Source organism: Grus americana, chromosome 5, assembly GCF_028858705.1.
Source record: "Grus americana isolate bGruAme1 chromosome 5, bGruAme1.mat, whole genome shotgun sequence".
Lineage (NCBI taxonomy): Eukaryota > Metazoa > Chordata > Aves > Gruiformes > Gruidae > Grus > Grus americana.
The window spans coordinates 15334842-15355390 of record NC_072856.1 but is presented as its reverse complement, the minus strand read 5'-3'; the positions used below and the strand labels follow the sequence as shown (position 1 = coordinate 15355390).

Here is a 20549-nt window from a genome sequence, read left to right as displayed (position 1 = left end):
CATTGTTTTTTCAATCATGAACTAGAGGTACGTGGAGCATGAAAGAAATGGTGTATCTGTACGCTGTAGCATAACCATGCCTCTTCTGCAAACAGACTTCCAGAGTTGGGTTTTTTTATCTCTAAAGTGGATAGACCCTGTATTAGAAAGGCAGAAAGGAAGAGCAAGGAAAGAAAAACTTGATTTTCCCCACAAGCTTCTAAGATGACTTTGTGAATAAGGTGAAACACAAGTGGTGAAGGAAGCTTCCCTTTTCTTGACTATGAAATCGAGTTTGAGCAAGCTACAGGAGGGATGGATGGGCAGCCTCACTTCAGAATAGTTTACAAACATTCCCAAGCTGGTTATACAGAATACAGATGAGGAAGTCTAGGAGAGTTTGTGTCACTAAGTATAAATTGTGCAACGAGTTGAAGCAAATCTGAGGCCCTCTCAGTGGTTTAGCAGTAGTCCTGCTTCATTCTTCTGCAGTCATACTGTAATATCTGAAGCTGTTCAGTTTCTACTGCAGTTGAAAGAGTTTGCTAGTGCAAGCTTGTGCCACATAGATAATGAAGGAAATAGGGCATGGCAGGTATTTGTTATGGGAGGAAGGGTAAGTGTGATCGACATAACTTTTTTCGCTGAGGTTTTAACTAGGTTGCTCAAATTATCAATATAGAACTCTTGGTGCAAGTGTTACTATGTATTACATGACAGAAAATATCTTGCTGTAATTCCCAACGCTTTTGAAACTGCAGTTGGGCAAGCCTGTGCAAATCCTATTTTGTGTTGTGTGTTTGTAAGTGTGTTTTGCAAAGGTAAAAAAGTCTTACGGTTGGATGAACAATCTACCCACAAAATAAAAAGATAGGTAGATATCCAGCTGTATCTTCTGTAATGTGGAATTATATAGACTATAAACCTCAAGGATTGGTGTGACATAAGAGCATGTGATAACTGCTGCTGATGGAGTTTTGAGTTGTAATGTTTGGGGGTTTTAATTTTTACATCTATAACAAGCTATTGCTAAACTTTTGTTTGAAACAGATAGAAAATAATGGACCTCTGATCAACATGATATACAAAGTGCTAAAGAACTCAGCACAAGGGTTACTATCCAGTATACATGTAAGACTGCTTGCATCTGAAATGTGCTCATCCCATTGCTTTTTTAAAATAGCAGTCAATGTTTACATATTCTGGCTTTTACAGGTGTCTTATAGTAAACAGTAAAGCTTTCTGTAAGATTTTTTCTTCCCCCCCCCCCCCTTTTTTTTTTCCCCTTTTGGAGTCTGTATGCAAAATTATGGCTGACCTCAGTGTTTGGTTTCATTTTATCATGTTTTGAAAATGATTGTGGCAAGTAGTGACTCCTATGTATAATTTTGAAAATGTGAAAGCATGCTAAATCTTCATTATGTTCTCATGTTCACTTTACAGTTCTGAGTATGTAATTTAAAACACCCCCAAAATCTGTAGACTCTGGGTTTTATGTTCATTCCATTGCTTTGAAAAAGGCTTTTGTATTCTTTTAGCTTGCAGGTAATTAAATATGCAAAAGAATTACTTTGACATGCTAGTATTTATGCCTATATTTAATTATTCATTACTATCATACATAGGATTTAACATTTAAATAATTCCATTAATACTTTTGAAATAAAGAATTTTTCTTCTACAAAACACATCATTGTTGAAAATGAACATATGTGAAAACTGGAAGTTTTAAGAGGCAGTAAATGCTTTTGATTTTGGTGGTGGGGAAGTAACATTTCACCGCATGAAAACACATGGTAAGTCTTTGAATGGAGTTTGCCCTTGGATGAGAGAAGACAGTAAACATAAATGATGACCATGCTCATCTGTCTTAAACCTACTTTTGTTATTTGAAAATACTATATGTAGATGACTAACTTCATATAACGTGTTAAATGAGAAACTGAGGTTGTATACAAGATTTATCTCCACTTACAGTAAAATTTAATGACTTTAAGAAAGCTAGCATGATCCTGTAGGTGCTGTTAGGTTAATAAGTAAACTATGTAGCTTCAAGTCTGGAGATTGCCAGAGTCAATAAAAAAGCAAACTACTGTTTCAACCCCACCAAAAAAACTAACAACTTCTGCTCTTATATTATTAAAGACAATATTTAGGTGAATTTTTCTTCATAAACTCTTGCCTGTATTTGAATAGAAATATACTATATGTGAGTACTATAATTCTAAACATTAGGTGTTTCTTTGGTAAGATAGTATTTGCTTTAATGAATCTTTAAAAATGTTCTAATCTAGTAATATTAAGTCATTAGATTTTAAGGCTTTTAAAACCTGTATGATTAACGAGCTGTATTGTATTGCTATTCTCTTAACTCCATTTATTCACAAAAAGGGTCCCATATAGACAGGGGAAATAATAAACTTTTCTACAGAGATAGACATGCCTTCATTTTAAGATTCCCATGAAGGAAGTATAATATAGTTTCTGTACTGATTTAAAAACTGAGTTATGTGAGAAGATAATCTTCTCACCAGAAATTGAATATGAAACAAGTGATTTATGGAATGAGAGATTTGTAATATTATAAATATGTCAAAGTAGATTAATTACATTTAATTCCACTATAGCAGTTTTATAGTGGTCTGTTTTTAATAAAATTCACGCTGTACTGTGAAATTCACTCTGTACTGTGGAAGAGACTGTCCTTCGTAGAATGAAATAGTTGCCAAAAAGTTGTATATTTAGTCATTAATTAATGCTGCTGTTCTTGCAACTGTGCATATAAAGGAATTATTCAAATCCTTTGGCTTCAAGAAAGCTATTAAAGGCGAACTGTTGAGACTAGGTTTTGCAGGAACAGGACCTTTGTAACCATAGACAAGTGGGATTATGCTTTTCTGTGCAGAATCTTAAGCTACTGTAAGAGTTATTAAATAGCCTAATATAACTAGTAATCCTTCCTGATAACATTTTTTAAAAACTAAAGCCATATTTGAAAAAACTTGTATCCAAAATTTTATTCATCTTTGTTAATAACTAAGAATTTTTAACAAAATTTAACTTTTCATTGTTGAACCATAATTAGGTTTTGGTTTGCAACAATTTTCTCAGATCTTTAAAACCTATTCCTCTTAGGTGACAGGGCGTGACACGTTAAAAGAACGAAGTACAAAACCTGTCAAGATTGCAGAAAGTGATATTGATGTAAGTATCAAACACCACTTCAGAACCTCTTCCATTGTTTTGGCTATTTATCTTGTCCTGTTTTGTGTTCACTTTATTGTGCTCTTTGGGGTAAAATACTGCTCATGGAGACTTTTCTGCTTGGTTTTTAAAATCTAACATCATATATGATTTTATTTTCAGGTCAAGCTAAGCGTTTTCTGCGAGCAGGACAGAATTCTGCAGGACTTGGAGGACAAAATAAGAGCCCTTAAAGAGAATAAAGTAAGTAGATTGTAAAGTTTTTTATAAAATAAAATAATGACTTTCCTTAATCATAAAATATAAAATTCCAAACAGCAAATCAAATTACTGGATGCTGTTTGCATTGTAGTAGTTCTCTTTGGACATGCATATAAACTTAAGAAATAAGAATTGGTTTTTATTTTAGGATTGAGTATCCACTTTTAGAAAATATGTTTTTGAAAATGAATGTTTTAAACCCACATACATTTAATTTTCTGGCATTTATTACAAATTTGGATACATACACTTTTCTGTGTAGTTTTGCTTTATGTCTTTATATGTATATGGTGTGAGGCAGAGTCACATTTCATTTGCAGTTCTTCTCACCTGCATAATCATTGTTTGCATAAATAGCAGAGTGCTACCATATTGAGCTCTCACTTTAACTCGTGCTGTGGTTTGTTGATTTTGTGTTAGGTTTTTTTGGGGGGGTTGAGTGTTTTCTTTTTTTTTTTTTTTTTTAAAAGGGGAGTGAGAGAAGGGAGAGAGATTCAAATTTGTAGTCATTTCAGCAACCTATGCGAGTATATATATATAGTACTGTGGATTTAGTTCTGAGGGTTATGACTGAAATGCTGGAATATCTTCTGTGACAAGTTCGTAGTTGGAACCCACCTCCTTTCTTCTGTGCATATTCAAGTCAGAGTTCAAATAGTAAACAAAACCAAAATGGTTTGCCTTTCCTTGTCTTTCCTTGCCTCTATGTATCTTTATCTGCTCCACTGCCTATGAACTATAGCTGTCAATAAATTGAAGCGGTTCAGAAAAAAAATCTATGAAAGTACTGTCCAGATGGATCCTTCAGAAGAGCTACTGTGCAAAAATGATTGTGTTATTTAGTCCTGACGGAATGAATCAGACCTACTTAGTGTTTTACACAATATTTTAATCCCTCACATGGCTAATTTAACTACAGCAGGGAATGAGAACCTATTCTTAAATAGCTAATGCTGTGCTGTGGTAAGGCTGTCATGATTCTATAGTGCTTAAAGGAATTTTTCTGAAACTGTAAATTATGGGTTTTTACAGACTGTAAATAGAAAAATTCACCTCTCGCTGCTTTGTGTTTTCCACAGTTTTGGCTACTTAATGGAAAGATTTAATGGCAAATATCAGATAATGTTGGTTATAATAGTTAATTAAGGCTCTTGCACTTTTTCGTTTACATCTTAGTCTCTTCAACAGGATGCCACTCCTAACCTCTAGTGGCTTATAGGAAAGGCTGAGGCTCTGGAAAACAACTTTTATTTTCCTGCAGGTACATTCATAAAATTCCATGTAAATATTGTAAGCTTACTGCCATCATCTTCCTTGTTAGGATCAGCTGGAGTCTGTTTTGGAGGTTTTACACAGGCAGATGGAACAGTACAAAGACCAACCACAACACATAGAAAAAATTTCTTACCAGCAGAGACTGTTGCAAGAGGATCTTATACATATTCGGGCTGAAATATCCAAAGTTTCAACGGTATGTGGTTTTGGTTGTTTCAAGAAAATGATAATTAGAATACTAGTTAGAGTAAAACTGTATTGTTCATTGGATAGGGGAGTTAAGTCCTATTCTGAACTGATGTGGTTAAGGTACAGGATACTAAACCAGAATAAAAAAAATTTAAACAATCTCTCTAGTTTTCCTTTTCAATGCCTCCTTTCTATCCACCCCCCCAAACCCCCCCCCAAAGCTAAAAAAAAATTTTTTTATACCTTTTTCATTCATGTATGGGGCTTAAATTGCAAATATTTCAGCTAGTCCTTTGAAAATACAAATGTGATTTCGTGATATTTTTCCAGGGGAAAAGGAATTGGGAAAGTTTGATATTTTGGTCAAAATTTACTGTTTGTATTATGATTTAATGAAATTCAAATGCAATTTAATGTTGCATTTTTATTAATAAAAATATTTCTAAGAATTGACCACGAAAGAGGGTATATTAAACCTGGGTGTTACGTACTCACTATATTAATGCTACCTCTTAATAAATATGGGACCAGCTCTTCATAGGATTGTTTCTAGAATTGCATGAACACCTTTCCTGTATTAAGATCTGATCATTAAAATGCTGGTATTGTTTAAATGCGTATATGCAGTGGTTTGCGCCTGTAGAAAATGTATAACTTTCACAGACAGCATTTAAAATTTAATTGGGGGCATAAATAGCAAGTAATTGTAAGAATGGCTGTACTGGTCTAGTCCAAGGCTCCTAGGCCAGGGTTCTGGCTTCAGCAGTGGGCATAAGCAGGTGCTTAGGGAAGAGTAAGGATAGCAGAGGTGGGTAGTATTTCCTGTCATAACCAGTCCAGCTTCTAACTATTTTCTGCTCAAAGAATTCCTGAGGCTGGTGGGTTTTTTGTCTGTTTAGTAATCCTCAGTAGATCTCATTTCCAAGAATCTGTACAGTCACCCATTAAATTCTGTCAACCTTTTGCATCCAAAACATCATTTGGCAAGGTATTGCACAGATCTTTTCCCCACTGCGTGGACAGCCACTCTCTCTTATTTGTTTTGAGCCTGACTTGTACATGTTTCATGTGATAGACCCTTGTTCTTGTATGATGAAAGATGGGGAATGGTCAGTCATTATCCAATCTCTCCATGCCACTCATGGTTTCATAGACCTCCACAATTTCTTTCCCTCAACTCCCAAGTGATCTCTTTTCCGGACTTCAGAGAAAAAGCCTACGTCATCATTCCTTACATAAAAATTGCTCCAGACACTTGATTTTTCTGGGTCACAAGGCAGGCTACAGTACCATGGATGCTGGAAATAATCTAAGTAAAGTAAGGGTGATTGGATAGCCTTATTTTTCAGGTGTCTGCTTTATTCACTTCTAATGTCATTACAACACAGGTTGTAGAACTTTTAAAGAATAATCTGCTTTGTGTTTCAAAACATGAGTTCTGGTTTAGGTAACTATTTGGATTTTAGTTGCAAACTTGTTTTAAATAGTGGAGTAAAGTAAAAGGAAATGGTACTGGAATAGACTTGATTCCTTCATAGCATATTAGTCATCGTTCAGATTCTATTAAATGCCAGTTTTATGCTTAAGAAATTATTTTGTGTGAGGAAGCTGGCCAGAATTTTTTAACTAGGGATTCTTGATTTGATCTTGCAAGCTATAAAGCATTTTGAAGTTTATCGTCAACTCTAAGCAAAAATACAGACACTAAAATGGATTTTTTGCTTCTTTTTATAATAGAACACCACCATCTTAAAAACACTTTGGTGCTCAGTTAGGGAATGGATAGAGTGATTTCAAAGTTTATTGTAACATTTTATTAGAGTATTCCTTCTGTTAATAGGAAATGGAAAATGCTTGGAATGAATATCTGAAATTAGAAAAGGATGTGAGCCAGCTGAAAAAAGCCTTACAGGAACAGATGAATAGTTCATTGGTATCTCAGGTGAGTCCATTTCCAGACACTCGTTTACTTATGAGATGATTTTGTCTGAACTTGAAAGCTATCATCTCCTAAGAGAAATTCTCCACAATTTTTGCACTGCATTCAGCTGTCACGCAGCTTAGTTTGCAAAGTTCAGACATTGTAACAGCATAGCTGTGCAGTAACTAGCTATCTTGCAGCATGCGTAGTAGTTTCTCCTAAGTTGTCTATGCAAATTTGTCATTATTTTATTATGTTTTTATTACATGCTGACATCTTGACACTGATAACGTATTTAATTTATAAGACTATGCAGGACTTCTTAGTCTTCCATTTATTTGATCTGACATTGTTGGCTTCTTTATCCATTTTTAAGAACATCAGTCAATAGCTTGTTATTGTCATTACTTGTTCTTTATCATATTCTTCTATTTATGGAAGATTTATCTCTGCAGATTGTTTTGTGAAGTGGAATAAGTGTTTAACAGCCATCGGTAATTGAAAGACATCTTGATTTTAAGTCAATTATTCAGTTTTGAAAGCTTTGTTTGAAGCTAAGTTATTCTGTTTGCTGAACTGGATGTGGCATACCAGATTATTTCTACATAGCTCCTTACAACTGGTGATTTTATTCTTAGAGCAAGGAATACAGTCCGGATTGTTTTTCCCGTGTTTAAGCAGAATAGTTTTATTTAAAAGACAAAATACAAGGAATGAAGCTAATGTATACATTTTGCGTAAATCTTAGCCTACTTTTCCAAATATCCTGGACCAAAAGAGCTCACTAGTTAAATTTTTAAATGTATTTATTTGCAACGAATATCTGATCAGATATGAATTGAAGTCTCTTTATTTTCACTAGAGTGGTAAAACTTTTTTAGATTGCATCAATCTTCAAAGTTCATTTTCATTTACTTTTAGTTTTGAGGGCTGGGGGAGTGATTCAATTTCTCAGCTGTAGAATACATCCCTCCAAAAAATCCCAGGGAGATTTTAGAATAAAATCGTCCCTGTATGAAGTTATTTTTTTAACAAAGGTTAATTACAGGTTTAAACAAAATATACTTTGTTAAAATACTTTAACAAAAAATTTCCAGTTGTGCATTGAGCATGCTTAAAATACTGGATGTGTGACATGTGATTTAGCAAAACATATAGAAGGCAATGTGGTTTGCACAGAAAAAATGTTAATTCAGTTTTATTATCATCTTATATCACATATGTGCATAATTATAAAAAAATACACATGCGCACACACAAACATATGCATGTTATGTGTTTTGTGTATGTATACTTACTTACATATGTATGCATAGATAGGTTTGTCTTTGGCTAAGATTTTTAAAAATGTTTCTGTATACCTATTTTGGAGATACTAAGGGGAGCTGATTTTTTTCAGAAAGTACTGAATGTTCTTAAAACCATATTCCTTCAAAGAAGTCTCACTTGAAGTACCCATAATACAGAGGTTTTGATCTCTGCCAAGGGTATGAACATTCAAGGTTGCTTATCTAGTATTTTCCAATAGCACTAAATTAAGACACACTGTATTTTAAAAAATGCAGTTTTTCATGGAATATTATTAAAAATTCAATAAATTTGCAGGCTCAAGTTGCTGTAGGAAACAGCTAATGATGTTTCTATATAGCATTAATTAAGAGGCTAAAAAACTAAATGGTTCAAGCAACTCGGTCAGAGTAAATCTTGCTTTTAAGAGTGTAGCTTCATTGTCTTTTGCTTAAGGTTTGGGGAGATCTGGGCATGCTGAAATTAACTGAGATGTGGTATTTTGTCAGTGATAACTTTTTAGTTGGTAAACATTTCTCCTCTGGTTTTATAAATCATTCTAAATGATGTTTCTGTGCGAAGGAAGTTAGAGAAATTGATTTATCTCTCCAAGTTACCTTTTCATGCTTGCTCATAAAGTATATTTATGCCCTTTCGTGAACAGCTATCTCGGCTTTCATAATTTAAAAATAAATTCATCTGTTTATCTTTTAGATCTAGTCCATTTTTGATCTAAAATACTCTCTTCACATCAATATTTAAGTAATGGGAAGAAATAATATTAAAAGATCTTCTGGGTTTTGTACATTACTGATCGAACATTTTCTGAGTGGTTTCAGAAGCAGGATTTTTTGGTACATGTGAGGGGTTTTTAACTAGTTCTGAGGCTTGATTATTGTAAATCCATCATTTGGTTCCTTGTGGTATGATTAATCTTAGGAAAATGAAATGAAACGTGCAAATTTATAGTTTATATCCTGACAATCTTTCAAGATATGTCACATCAATTGAGTGAGTTTACTACAGGCAAACAACATTCTCCATCATTTAAATGTTTGTGTTCTTGGCACCCTGTTTGCTGATCTATAACCTGACTGAACATATTTTCTGATCTAAGACAGAAAGTGGTAAGCAATTTATATGCCTGCCTTAGCTCTATGAAGTGTAAGAGCTTTCACTAAAGTTTTTCTCTTTCAGGCTTATAGGATTAATTAGCGGTTATTTTGCAGCTCATGGCAAGTGATGAATTTCTAGAGTTCTTGAACAGTTTGTAAGCGATTCTTAACTAAAGTGTTTCACTGCCTTCTGCTTTCTTTAATAATATTGGGTTTTTCCTTGGTTTTACTAAGTTTATTCTTAATGCAAATTTTTCAAGGCAGAATTACCAGGCTTTGATTAAGTAGATGAGAATAGCTATTTAGGGTGATTGCAATGAACATCTGACTGAAGTGGTGGCTTCAGCAGACGAGGCCTCTGGCTGCAGGATGCCTTCAAAGGCAGAGACCAGACTGCAGACGAAGCTTCCCTTTCTTTCTTCCTGGAAAGACTCAGTAAAGCAAATAGGATGCAAGATGAGACCAAATCCTGAACAGCAGCAATATATTGTTTCAGGCTATAACACATCATGTCCATTAGGCCTAACAACCCAAATATAAGCAGAAATTAAGTTTGTCAGCCCTTCTGAGTTAGTTTTGGTTTTGTATTTCATCCATTAAAAGCCATGAGGAAGTTCACAGCAGTATTCAGGGAGACTATACTAATTTTTTACTTTTTTTAATATTGTACATTTCCCCTAAATATACAAGATGAATTTCTTAAGGCTGCCTTAGCAGTCTTAAGTGTGTTAGTATAGGATTTAAGAACAAAGTTTAAATGAAAACGTTCTGTAAGCTCATTTTATGTAGAACATTAAACTAGGTTTTTGTAGCCTGAATAATATTGTAGAGAAAAATGTAGATGTGTCTCTTTCCCCCGGTCTTCTGTAGGAAGTCTTGCAAGACTCAGGAAACACTGTAATAAATTTAATGGACAAGATATGTTGGTTTGTGTTGGTAGGGGTTTTTTCTAAAATTTTAAAATAATTATTTAACTCATTTCTAGACTCCTAAGGTTTCATGTAAGTTCTGAAACATTAGTTTGGTTTTGGTATCAAAACAAGGATAAGCCCATAATAAATTAAAAAAAGATATAATTTTTTTTCTCTTTTTCTTCTGCTACAAACATCAGGAGAAAACACAAATACAAAAAGACTTGTGGAGAATTGAAGACGTTATAGCTGGCTTGAGTGCAAATAAAACAAACTACAAAACCATAGTAGACTCTATAAAGAATCCAGGTAAGGAGAACATAATTAAAACATTAAAAAATATACAAATGCAGCTGAATCTTTGGGTTTGTGCAAATAGTCTAGAAGCTTGTTCTACTGCAGGAAATCTAGTTTATTTGGCTATTGGTTGCATCAGAAATCTCTGTTGATTGAGCACATCAACTTGGCATTTCTTTGGTTGAGGTGGCAGAAAGTTTTTTGTTGTTGTTTGTTTTCACATACTGATGGCGCTAAAATGTAACAAGCCATAATAAAGGGAACAATAATAATGATGATGATGATGTAAATTCTGCAAGTTGCAGATAGAGTTTGTCACATGCCAGGCTCATACCAGCATAGTATCTATTCTGCATTCTGTCCAGGAACTCCTCTCTGTGTTCTTCTCTGCTTTTTTGTTTTGTTTTGGTTTTTTTCCCCTGTGGATGCTGCCCAGCTGCCCTTGCTGCAGTTGCCTTCCCCCTCTCTCTCAGCCAGGCGTTTGGGGTGCAGAGCAACATTATCAGCTATGGAAAAGAGGAAGGGAAAGTGTGTGTGGTCTGCATTTCAATTGCTTTATTATGTTTCAAAGAAAAGACCTAAGGCATTGGGATAGCAAGAGACTCTTAACACCTCCTGTAATTTCACTTTATGTTAAAGTATCTTTCTTACCTTTTACATACAGAGATAAAGTAGTTCTGAGGTGGTGAAATCTTATTTTATTTAAGGTATGTCTGTGAGTGCTTAGCTTTGTCTAGATCTGTAGGCATCTTAAGCAATCTGTGGCATGGGGCCAGATACAGCCTATGAACTGATTTTGTGCGACTATGGCTTTTTTTCCCTCCTTCCCTCCTTCCCTCCTTCCCTCCTTCCCTCCTTCCCTCCTTCCCTCCTTCCCTCCTTCCCTCCTTCCCTCCTTCCCTCCTTCCCTCCTTCCCTCCTTCCCTCCTTCCCTCCTTCCCTCCTTCCCTCCTTCCCTCCTTCCCTCCCACTGCCCCCTCCAAGGAATTTTACTGGATGATATTAAAGTGTGTGGTTTTTTATTTTTGGCCTGAAAGGCTTGCTTGATCCTCATCAAGAAAATGTTTTCCACCTAATGGAACAGTCAAACATTCTTATGTCCAAAAAAACCCCATTTGTGTTCAAAGCAACATGCAGAGTGTTAGGGCTGTTTTATGAAGTCTAAGGATGCTAATTGCTATTCTTATGAATGTTATTGATAAGAAACACTACCTAACACATTTGTATATTTCTCCCCTAGAGAGAAAAATAGTGCCTTCATTTTCTCAGTCTTCAGTGCCTTCCTTACCAGCTTCCCTCGCAACTGCAGAGAGCAAACTTTCAGTTCCGCAAAGCCCTCCACCCAGTCCAGTTAAATCCTCTCTGGAGGTTAGGCTGTATCCACAGCCTTATTTCCAGGCCAGGATGCAGCCCCAAGCACAGCAGCTGAAAAAAATCGAGCCGCCTCTTCAGTCACCAATTAAGCTAAAGCCAAAGGTTGTAAGTAGTGCTCTTGTGAGATTCATCCACCAATGTTTCCATTTACTTCTGGCAGAAACAGTGAAAGTTTCATGGTTACAAAGCGCACACAGTGTGGAGGCACAACAGGGAGACACTTCAGGTGGTTGTATCGAAGCTGAGCAATAGCACTTACAGGAGAATATATGTGTGTAACCCGGAGCTCTATGTACAGTAGCCATATACTGGTTTAGAACATACTGATGCAAAGCCTTCCTTGGTAATGCTTTGTGGTTGATTAGTTGTTTTCTTGGGTCTTGTTTGATTTTTAAAGCCTCAAGCTCCTGATGTGGACAGAGGAGAGCATGCTAAAGAAGTCACAAATACCTCATATAATGTAATGAACTTTCAGGCAGTTTATGCCAGACTGTTTTCAGACTGTTTGCCAAATACCTGTACTTTCCTGTTACCAGGAAGATGAAGCACCGCCCAGACCTCCTCTCCCTCAGTTGTACAGTCCTGATGATCAGCCACCAGCTGTTCCACCTCTCCCAAGAGAAGCCACTGTCATCAGACACACATCAGTGCGTGGCCTGAAACGTCAGTCAGATGAAAGAAAGAGAGACAGAGAACTCGGACAATATGTAAATGGAGATTACAGGGTGAGCATTTGTACACCTATACACCTGCACTTTAAAGATATGTGAATCTATAATAAAAGATACTGTCTGTAAAACACGTGGACCTCTAGGTCTTGTAATAAGGAGAGCAAGCTAATGGCAGAGAGATAGTAATGGCAGGGAGAGATCTATGCCGTATAATAATGGCAGAGAGAGATTTCGTAATCCAGAAACAAAGCTTTAGGACTTGTTTTAAGATTATTAAGACTTGCTGTCTGTGACTTCATTTGAGCTGATGAGTAGTTTTCTATATAGGTGGAACTGCGTTCATACATGAGTGAACCAGAACTAGCAATGATAGGTGGTGACCTCAGCCAACCTTCCAGTGGTTTAATAAGCTCTGACAGTGGATACCAGACATTACCTACCCGTGGTAAGCCAGGAATTTATGTCATTGATTTGTAACAGTACTGTCTGTATAGGTGCTTTTCTAGGATTTTTTGGAGATGGTCTTTATCATCAGATCATGATTTTTAGATTAACTATACAATGCTGTGAAAGTCTAGAAATTTTGTGCATTTTAATGTTGCTGTTACAGACAACCGGCCTTTTGCAAAGCAACTTAGTATATAATGCTTAAAAAAAAGGCATAGAAAAACGTGGAATTAGCTGTTAGAATGTCTCCTATATTCTGAATTATTTTTCCTCGTAATTTTTCTGTGATCTTTTACAAACTCAACTATTTTTTAAACACTTATATTGCCATTGAAATGAAAGCAATAAAGAATAAGAATATAATGTCCCCAGACAGTACATGTGACTTGACAATCCATCCCCACTGTGCTACAGTCCTGTTTCACAAATGAGGGTAGAGAAGGTATTTTGGGAAGAGCAATTAATTTCTTAGTCATTCTCTTTTTTTCTTTTTTTTCTTTCCTTTCTAACTGGGAATGTTAAGGTTTGATTTTCTTCGTAGATTTGTACAGCTTATCTACTGTTGTACAGCTGACTTCAACCCATACCTCATTTAATATAAGCTTGTAAATTATTGTAGATCTTTTTGTATTTTGATTAATAGCGACCTCAAATGCATTACTTTTGGCTGAAATAAAATTTCTTGCCTCTCATGATCTTCTGAACCTCAAAATATGAAACGTGAGCTAAAATAGTAGCCAGAATATCATAGAAAAAGCATGATAATTTAAAAAATATCTAACGCTTGTCTTCATTTTGTCTGTCGTTTGGTTTTAACGCATTGTCTTTTCCTTATAAAGGTTTATCTGGATCAACTTCCAGATTGCACCAATCATCTACCATTTCAACATATGCAACACTTCGAAGGGATAGGTCCAAGGTAAGTTTCGAATGAACATCTGAAAGCAAATGTCTGAACCATTCAAAATAGTTAAGCCCAGAATATATTTCACATAGCAGGAGGTGGGATTGTAGTAGTATGGGAGAGGACCCAACACCTCTGATCTAATAAAATCTCCAATTTTTCACTTTCTTAAATGAATCAGGCAGGCAGCTTACTGCATTTGAAAGAGATTTATAAAACAAGGTTTAGAACCAAAAATCAGTACTGATAGAAAATATAGATTTGAAATATGCAAAATAATGCAAAAAATAGTAGAACAAAATCATGTTAATTTAGTAATAAGATAGGAGAAAGAGTTAACTTTTTTGTATACTTCTTATAAAGTATTAATTACAACATGTGTTTTGTGTGCCTTGTGACTTCTACAGGAGAGACCAAAGAGTGCCTTGGAACGTTTATACTCTGGAGACCACCAAAGAGGCAGGATGAGTGCAGAGGAACAACTAGAAAGAATGAAGCGACATCAGAAGGCATTAGTTCGTGAACGCAAGAGAACTCTTAGCCAAGGAGAAAGGCAGTCTGTTTCATCTCGGTCTTTCATCAGGCCCATTTCTGCAGACATAGGCTCAGTATGTTAGATATGCCTTAAAAGGACTAAAGTAAAAAAAATCTTTGGATATTTTTTTTTTTCCTAGCAAGCACTTTCACTTGAGTGTGTGTGAAGCTTCTAGTCTAATTAAATTAGTGTTATACAGTATAAAATGAGTTCAGAGAGTGTGAGTAACAGATGATCTTTTTTTTACTAGTAGTTACGGTATATAGAATGTAGCAGGTTCTGCAGGTAAGTTGGTCAGAGGCTGGTGTGCTGAGTGGAGATGTGAGTATATTGGAGTGATTTCAGAGACGTGATTGGTTTTGATTAGAATTGTATTTAGAAAGTGTAAGAAGCTTGTACAGTTTTAAAACTGCTCCATAATGGAATGGGCCTTTTAGAATGTTCTTATTTACCATAGGTATTTTTTTTTTTAATTCATAAATTAGGCTGCAAGATAGTCGTGGTAATATCAGACCAAGGTGGTGTTTGGGTTTTTTTAGAAATGATAAATGGATAATCAGTTTTAAAATCTAATCATGCTGATGAGAAATTTATGTAAGAGCTAATGTGTTTTAATTGATACAAATTCTTCTTTAAAGCTCAAAATGTAGAATATTCTAATAAGGCTCAAGTTTAAGCTGCTGAAGAAAAGGATTTTTGTTGCATTCTGAGATTAAATGCTGTACAGACAATAAGTTTGTAATGATACATTTTGGATACTAACCGAAGCAATTCTAATTGGTGAAGTTACTCAGTCACTCACTTGGTGCTAAACCAAGATTGTACTGTAATTGCACTTCTGCTGTGGTCTTTTAATTTATTTTTTATTTGGTCCACTAGAGCTTTAGAATGATCACCTTGTTTTACCTAATTCATTGCACAAGATCTCTCGCTTTTAGATTCGTCACTCATCATACCTAATGCCTCTTTTTTTGTTTGCTTGTTTTTAATTTGCTGAATTTTGTAGTTATTTTAAAACTTCTAACTGGACTACTCAATTTTTACCAGGCTTAATTGCATTTAGTACGTGTGTGTCAATTGCTAGCATTAAAAAACCCCTATAATATTCAGCCTTTCATTCCCACTGTTCAGTAGCACTAATTTACAGCAAGTTATTTGTATTTACTTTCCCAGTAAATACGAGTGCACTACTTGGAGACATTCATCTGTTTTTGTCTTCTGTTTTGCAATCACAAATTTATTAAAGATAGTGCATAATATTTTGGGAACTGTAGAAGTATAGTATCACTGTTAATTTCATATTTTAATTAGAAGAACTAAATCTGAGCTTCATGTTTCCTGACTCTCATAACATACACAAGTTGAATTTAAACATTTTCGTAACACTCCTTATTAACATTTGTGGCAAATGCTTTATCTATAAATTTGGATGCCATCTTGGTCTTTTTCTTGCTGTAAAGAATTAAAATAGAATCTTTCAGCCCTAGCAATGTTTTGTAGAAGTCATCTCTTGTACCTATAGGGCTTTGATACGCAAAAAGCATGTTTGATAGCACAATTACTTACAGCATTACAATTATTTAGCAGCCAAAATGGTGAACAGTTAAACGTGTAATTGAAGTGCTGCTTAGTATGTAACATTTGCTTTAAACATACCTTGTATGTGTAACTCTAATTTTTAATCGGTCAACTCTCCAGTGTAGTATGACATTTTAAGTATTGATCACAGTACATGAATTCATTTGTTATATACAATGCCTTTTTAATGTAAAAGTCGCAACATCAAAGCCAATAAAAGTACTGCTTCGTAATAATGGTTTGATGTTTTTCTTACCTATATAATAACTTGAAAATGATACTGTGTATTTAAAATATACTATGTCAATCAGGCCTGGTTCGAATATGAGTAGAAGAATGTGTTTGGAGTAGTCGTATGAGAAAACATTTTTTTTCTCTTTTGAATTCTGTAAAGAAACATCTTAATTTTTGAGATATAATTCCCTTTTAGCTATTTAACTTTTTTGATATACATGGAAGATACGTATCTTCTGAGTGAATATTGAGAGCTTGTGCATGAATAGGTTTCAATTAGATTTATTAATGCAAGTAGCATAATGTAGTCTAAGGACTTCATATGGAGCTCAGACTTCAACCAAAACAAGCCAAAGATTTGTAACAGAAATACTAGAGATATTTTTAAGAAAGATAGAATGGCACGTTCTCCTATTGATACCCTGAAATGCCTTAGGAGATTTTTTGTTGTTGTTGTTCTTTTTGTTCCTTCTCTTTCCCACTGCTTTTAATATCATGTTTCAACACTGTATGGTAAAGTTGCTGAGATCCGCTGGATGGAATGAGGCTGCAACTGAACTTAATTTTTTGAACAAAAAAGCATTGGTAGTGTTCTTAAACGTGACTTTGTGCAGCTGTATTCTGTGTAGTTGTGAAGGAGCTATTAGGCAATGATTTGGGAACTCTAAAATCATGCTGCTTAATTTAAATACGTTCTGAATTTGCTATTGCTAAATATTTACCTTCTAAAGACAGAATGTCAAAGATTTTTATCTTTGCAGGTAGCTAGATACTGCTTTCAGTAAAGTCAGAAGAGCTTAGAAGTAACTAAATTATTATTTTTTAATTCAAGACAAGTTAGTGCTAGTACATAAAATATTATCAGCTTTAATCGCTAGGTATTATTCTAGAAAGATAACAGAAAATTTTCGAGTTGCAATTCTCAGCCTGCAATATAAATACCCTTTCTGCGTAGTGATTCAAAATCACACAGGACTGCCTGGTTAGAATGCCTAGGACTAGTGCGTCAGTCCGTAGACTCTCTTGTATTGACATCTGTGCTTCCAAAGATGTTTGTCTGTAGCTAGTTCCATGTTATATGTGAAATTGTGATTAATATCTTTGTTAGAATTTAATACTGCTGAACGTTTCCTGTAACATTAAACAATGCTCCAAAATCCGTGCAGCACAGCTAGACGTCAAATCTCCCAACCATATGTTCCAAGAAATGCAGTTGCATTTCCTTCTTCTTGTCAGTTAAGGGGTTTGCTCTGTGGATTCTTTCAGCAATATAGCATTTGCAGCAGTTGAAATATACATTGCTAAACGATGAATTTGGCAGTATGGCTGAATGCTGTTAATTGTTTTGTATCTATTACCAGTGGAAACGAGAGCAAGAATTTGATTTGCAGTTACTTGAGAGGGCAATTCGTGGAGAAGACAAGGATGAAAATGAATGGTGGAAAGTTCAGCCGGTAGCAGTGACAGAGACAGACCTGGAGCCTCAAGACTATGATTTAGATATCAGCAGAGAGGTAACACTCATAATTTTTTTGCCTCCTATTGTGTGCCCCGAAATACTAACATTTCTACATTTTAGGTAGTGAATTTTCATCTTTTCTTTCAAAAGTTAGCTGGAAGTTTGAACTAAAAGGAGTCCTCCGAGTATTGAAAATTTATGGTCTGGCACTTAGAATCTCTGTAAGGTTCATGTTCGTATTGTGTTTTAAAGGAGAGAAGAAATTGAAAGGTTGGCTCTACTGTTTGAAATGTACATCTCAGGCCTTATAGAGGAAAAAGTGATGAAGTTAGGCAATGTTGTATACATAGGGGAAAAAAAGATGAGAAGACAACATCAAGAGTATTTGGAAATAAGAAACAGCAATGAAGTAAAAGTTAGTTCCCCAGAGCTACCTTGCTCTTCATTTTGACTGGCACAACATGGTATAGAAGAGGGAGCACTGCTTTATCCTGATCGGAACAGAAAACATCTTTCTACTGCCTTTTCAAGTGACTTGATTGGTGTTCTGGGTGCTAGATCTTTTTTTCAGCTCTAGTAACTCAGTGAAGTATTTGTTTGAAATGCGATTGAGCCATCTGGTGGAAAAGAAAGAATATAGCAAGTGGAAAGATTTCAGTAGGTATTCTGCATTGTGTAAAATGCCATGGAGATGGAAAATCGGTAAAATTATTAATGATAATTAGACTAGTAAGCACCTCTTCTGAAAGCTGTTGGCAATGTATCATTTTATATAGACAGATAGTTGTAAGAGATTGAATCTGTGAGCCATTATCTCTTGATCTCTAATTGAAAGGTACATTCATTCATAATCTTTGTATATGTCTACAGAAAATGCAGTGCTCCTGTAAACTTCAGAAACAGAAAAACGTACTTTCATTATATTGCCTTTCCTTATTGCACTCTACTATGAAAATCTTTTCCAGAAGGTCTCCAGGGCTACATAAATCACTTCAGACCTCCAAATTAGCACCTTCAGCCTAGGATAGGAAACATTTTTGCTTATAGGCATTTCTCTTCTACTTCAGAGTAACTGAAGCAGGTCTGAAGCTCTGAATGTAAAGCTTCTTTCTCAGGTTACCCAGGTTGTCCTTTTCCATTTCATGTACCCATCCTCTTCACCTGGCAGGCATTTCTGTACCTCATAAGGAAATATACTCAGTTGTGTCTCTAAGGCAAATAAATCTGCTGTTCACGTGGTAACTGAGTTTGTTATTGTGGAAGTGGCAGGATGAGCTGGTCTAGATTAGTTACAGTATGGAGGTATATATAAAAATGAAAAAAAAATGTGGATACAGAGCTCCAGAGAGGAGTTGGATTTGAAGGTAAGGAAGTATAGTGGAAAATGAGGATTTTTCAGGAAGCGTTGGCCTTGAGTTTACTGAGAAGGAAGTACAAAAATTTGAGGCTGTGATTTTAATGTGGTTTTGAGTGCCAATGACTGTATTGTATGCTTTGGGCCTATGATTGCCTGCGAATTACTGAGCCTAATTGCTGGGGGTTAGGTTAGGCCGCTTTACGTATGCCATTGAATTAGCGTGGATTAAGTTCAGTGGTGAAACATTTAGGATTCTGTTTGTTTAAAACTTTGAATTTTGAAAACTCATGAGTGTGTTAGAAAAAAAATCCAAAGAGGAGAAGAAAAAATAGAACCCTTTACTTATTTATTCACACATCCTCTATTTGTGCTTTTCAAAAGCAGTCAGTTCTGTATAATAAGCATTGGTTTGCAAAGTCCATTTGTAAACTGAATGTTCATTGGGTGATTTAGGTCTCTAATGAGGAGCAAAAATTTCCCACAAAGAAACCGATCTCAAAAAAAAACGTTGTTAGCTTTTGTGCAATCATAATAAAATTTTCAGTCTACAGAATTATGCATATGCGACATGTTGTTACAATTGCATAATGTTAGTGTATTTCTAGGTCACTTCCCTAGACAACTTTTGAACACCCAGGATTTCAGATTTTATAGTCCAAGAATTTCCTAAGATGATTACAAACTGCTGGCTTTCTTTTTCTTTTCTTTTTTTTCTTTTTCTTTCCCCCCTCTGCTGCTCACAGAAGATTATGCAGAATCACAGAATCATTTAGTTTGGAAAAGACTTTCAGTATCATTGAGACTAACTGTAAACCTAACACTGCAAGTCCACCACTAAACAATGTCCCTAGGTGCCACCCTAGATTAAAACTTTATATTTCCTTTCAGTTGTAGGAAGTCCTCATTGGCATGACATAAATATCATGACATGGAAATCTCAGGTTGTCTAGGCAGTCTTGTAGTGGTTGCTTCTTTCTTCTGTACCAGCTTTAGGCAGTGTCCTACTTTGGGCTCTAAGCCTGAGCTGAAGAAAAGTTCCCTGTTGATTTTGATTTCTTTTGTAATCCCCTTTAATGTTTGTTCGATCTGTCTTCTAAAGCAAAATGAATCAGAGGGAAAAGACACTGTTAAAAGGGCATCAGCTCATATCCAGAGGGAGTGTTTAGCATCAGGTACATGTATTGACTGTGAAAACCCATGCTTTATTCTTTTCATTGTGCTCTCCCATTGAGGAGAATTTATCTCAATTTTTTTTTAAGTCTTTGTTATTAAAAACTGGATGCTTGCTATCTTTCCACAGTTGTCAAAACCTGAGAAAGTTGCAATTCCAGAACGCTATGTTGAACTGGAGCCAGAAGAGCCTCTTTCTACAGAAGAACTGGCAGCAAGGCAGCGTAAAGCAGAAAAGATAAAGAATATCCTTACAAAATCAAGGTCGGGGTTTTTTCAGATCTTACATAGGGGCTGGTGTTAAATGTTGGGAACTAACTTCATACAACAGTCTTATTCCTGTTAAATTATCTAGGTGTAACTTCTGGCTTTTAGAAAATG

At 35.3% G+C, this 20549-nt stretch overlaps 1 protein-coding gene across 14 annotated transcripts in view; it reads left to right on the top strand.

The window, feature by feature from the left end:
• The window catches only part of PLEKHA7 (pleckstrin homology domain containing A7), a 164552-nt gene that overhangs the window by 135445 nt on the left and 8558 nt on the right, over window positions 1–20549 (top strand). For 12 of the 14 annotated variants that reach the window (XM_054827158.1, XM_054827154.1, XM_054827152.1 and 9 more), the window contains 12 exons: window positions 3115–3183; window positions 3346–3426; window positions 4766–4915; window positions 6749–6850; window positions 10343–10451; window positions 11680–11918; window positions 12350–12538; window positions 12812–12929; window positions 13771–13850; window positions 14243–14443; window positions 17544–17696; window positions 20299–20432. In XM_054827158.1, coding sequence (XP_054683133.1) covers window positions 3115–3183; window positions 3346–3426; window positions 4766–4915; window positions 6749–6850; window positions 10343–10451; window positions 11680–11918; window positions 12350–12538; window positions 12812–12929; window positions 13771–13850; window positions 14243–14443; window positions 17544–17696; window positions 20299–20432 — 1625 coding nt within the window. The remainder of the gene's footprint in view (window positions 1–3114; window positions 3184–3345; window positions 3427–4765; window positions 4916–6748; window positions 6851–10342; window positions 10452–11679; window positions 11919–12349; window positions 12539–12811; window positions 12930–13770; window positions 13851–14242; window positions 14444–17543; window positions 17697–20298; window positions 20433–20549) is intronic. The other 2 variants (XM_054827153.1, XM_054827157.1) reach the window with 1 other exon arrangement.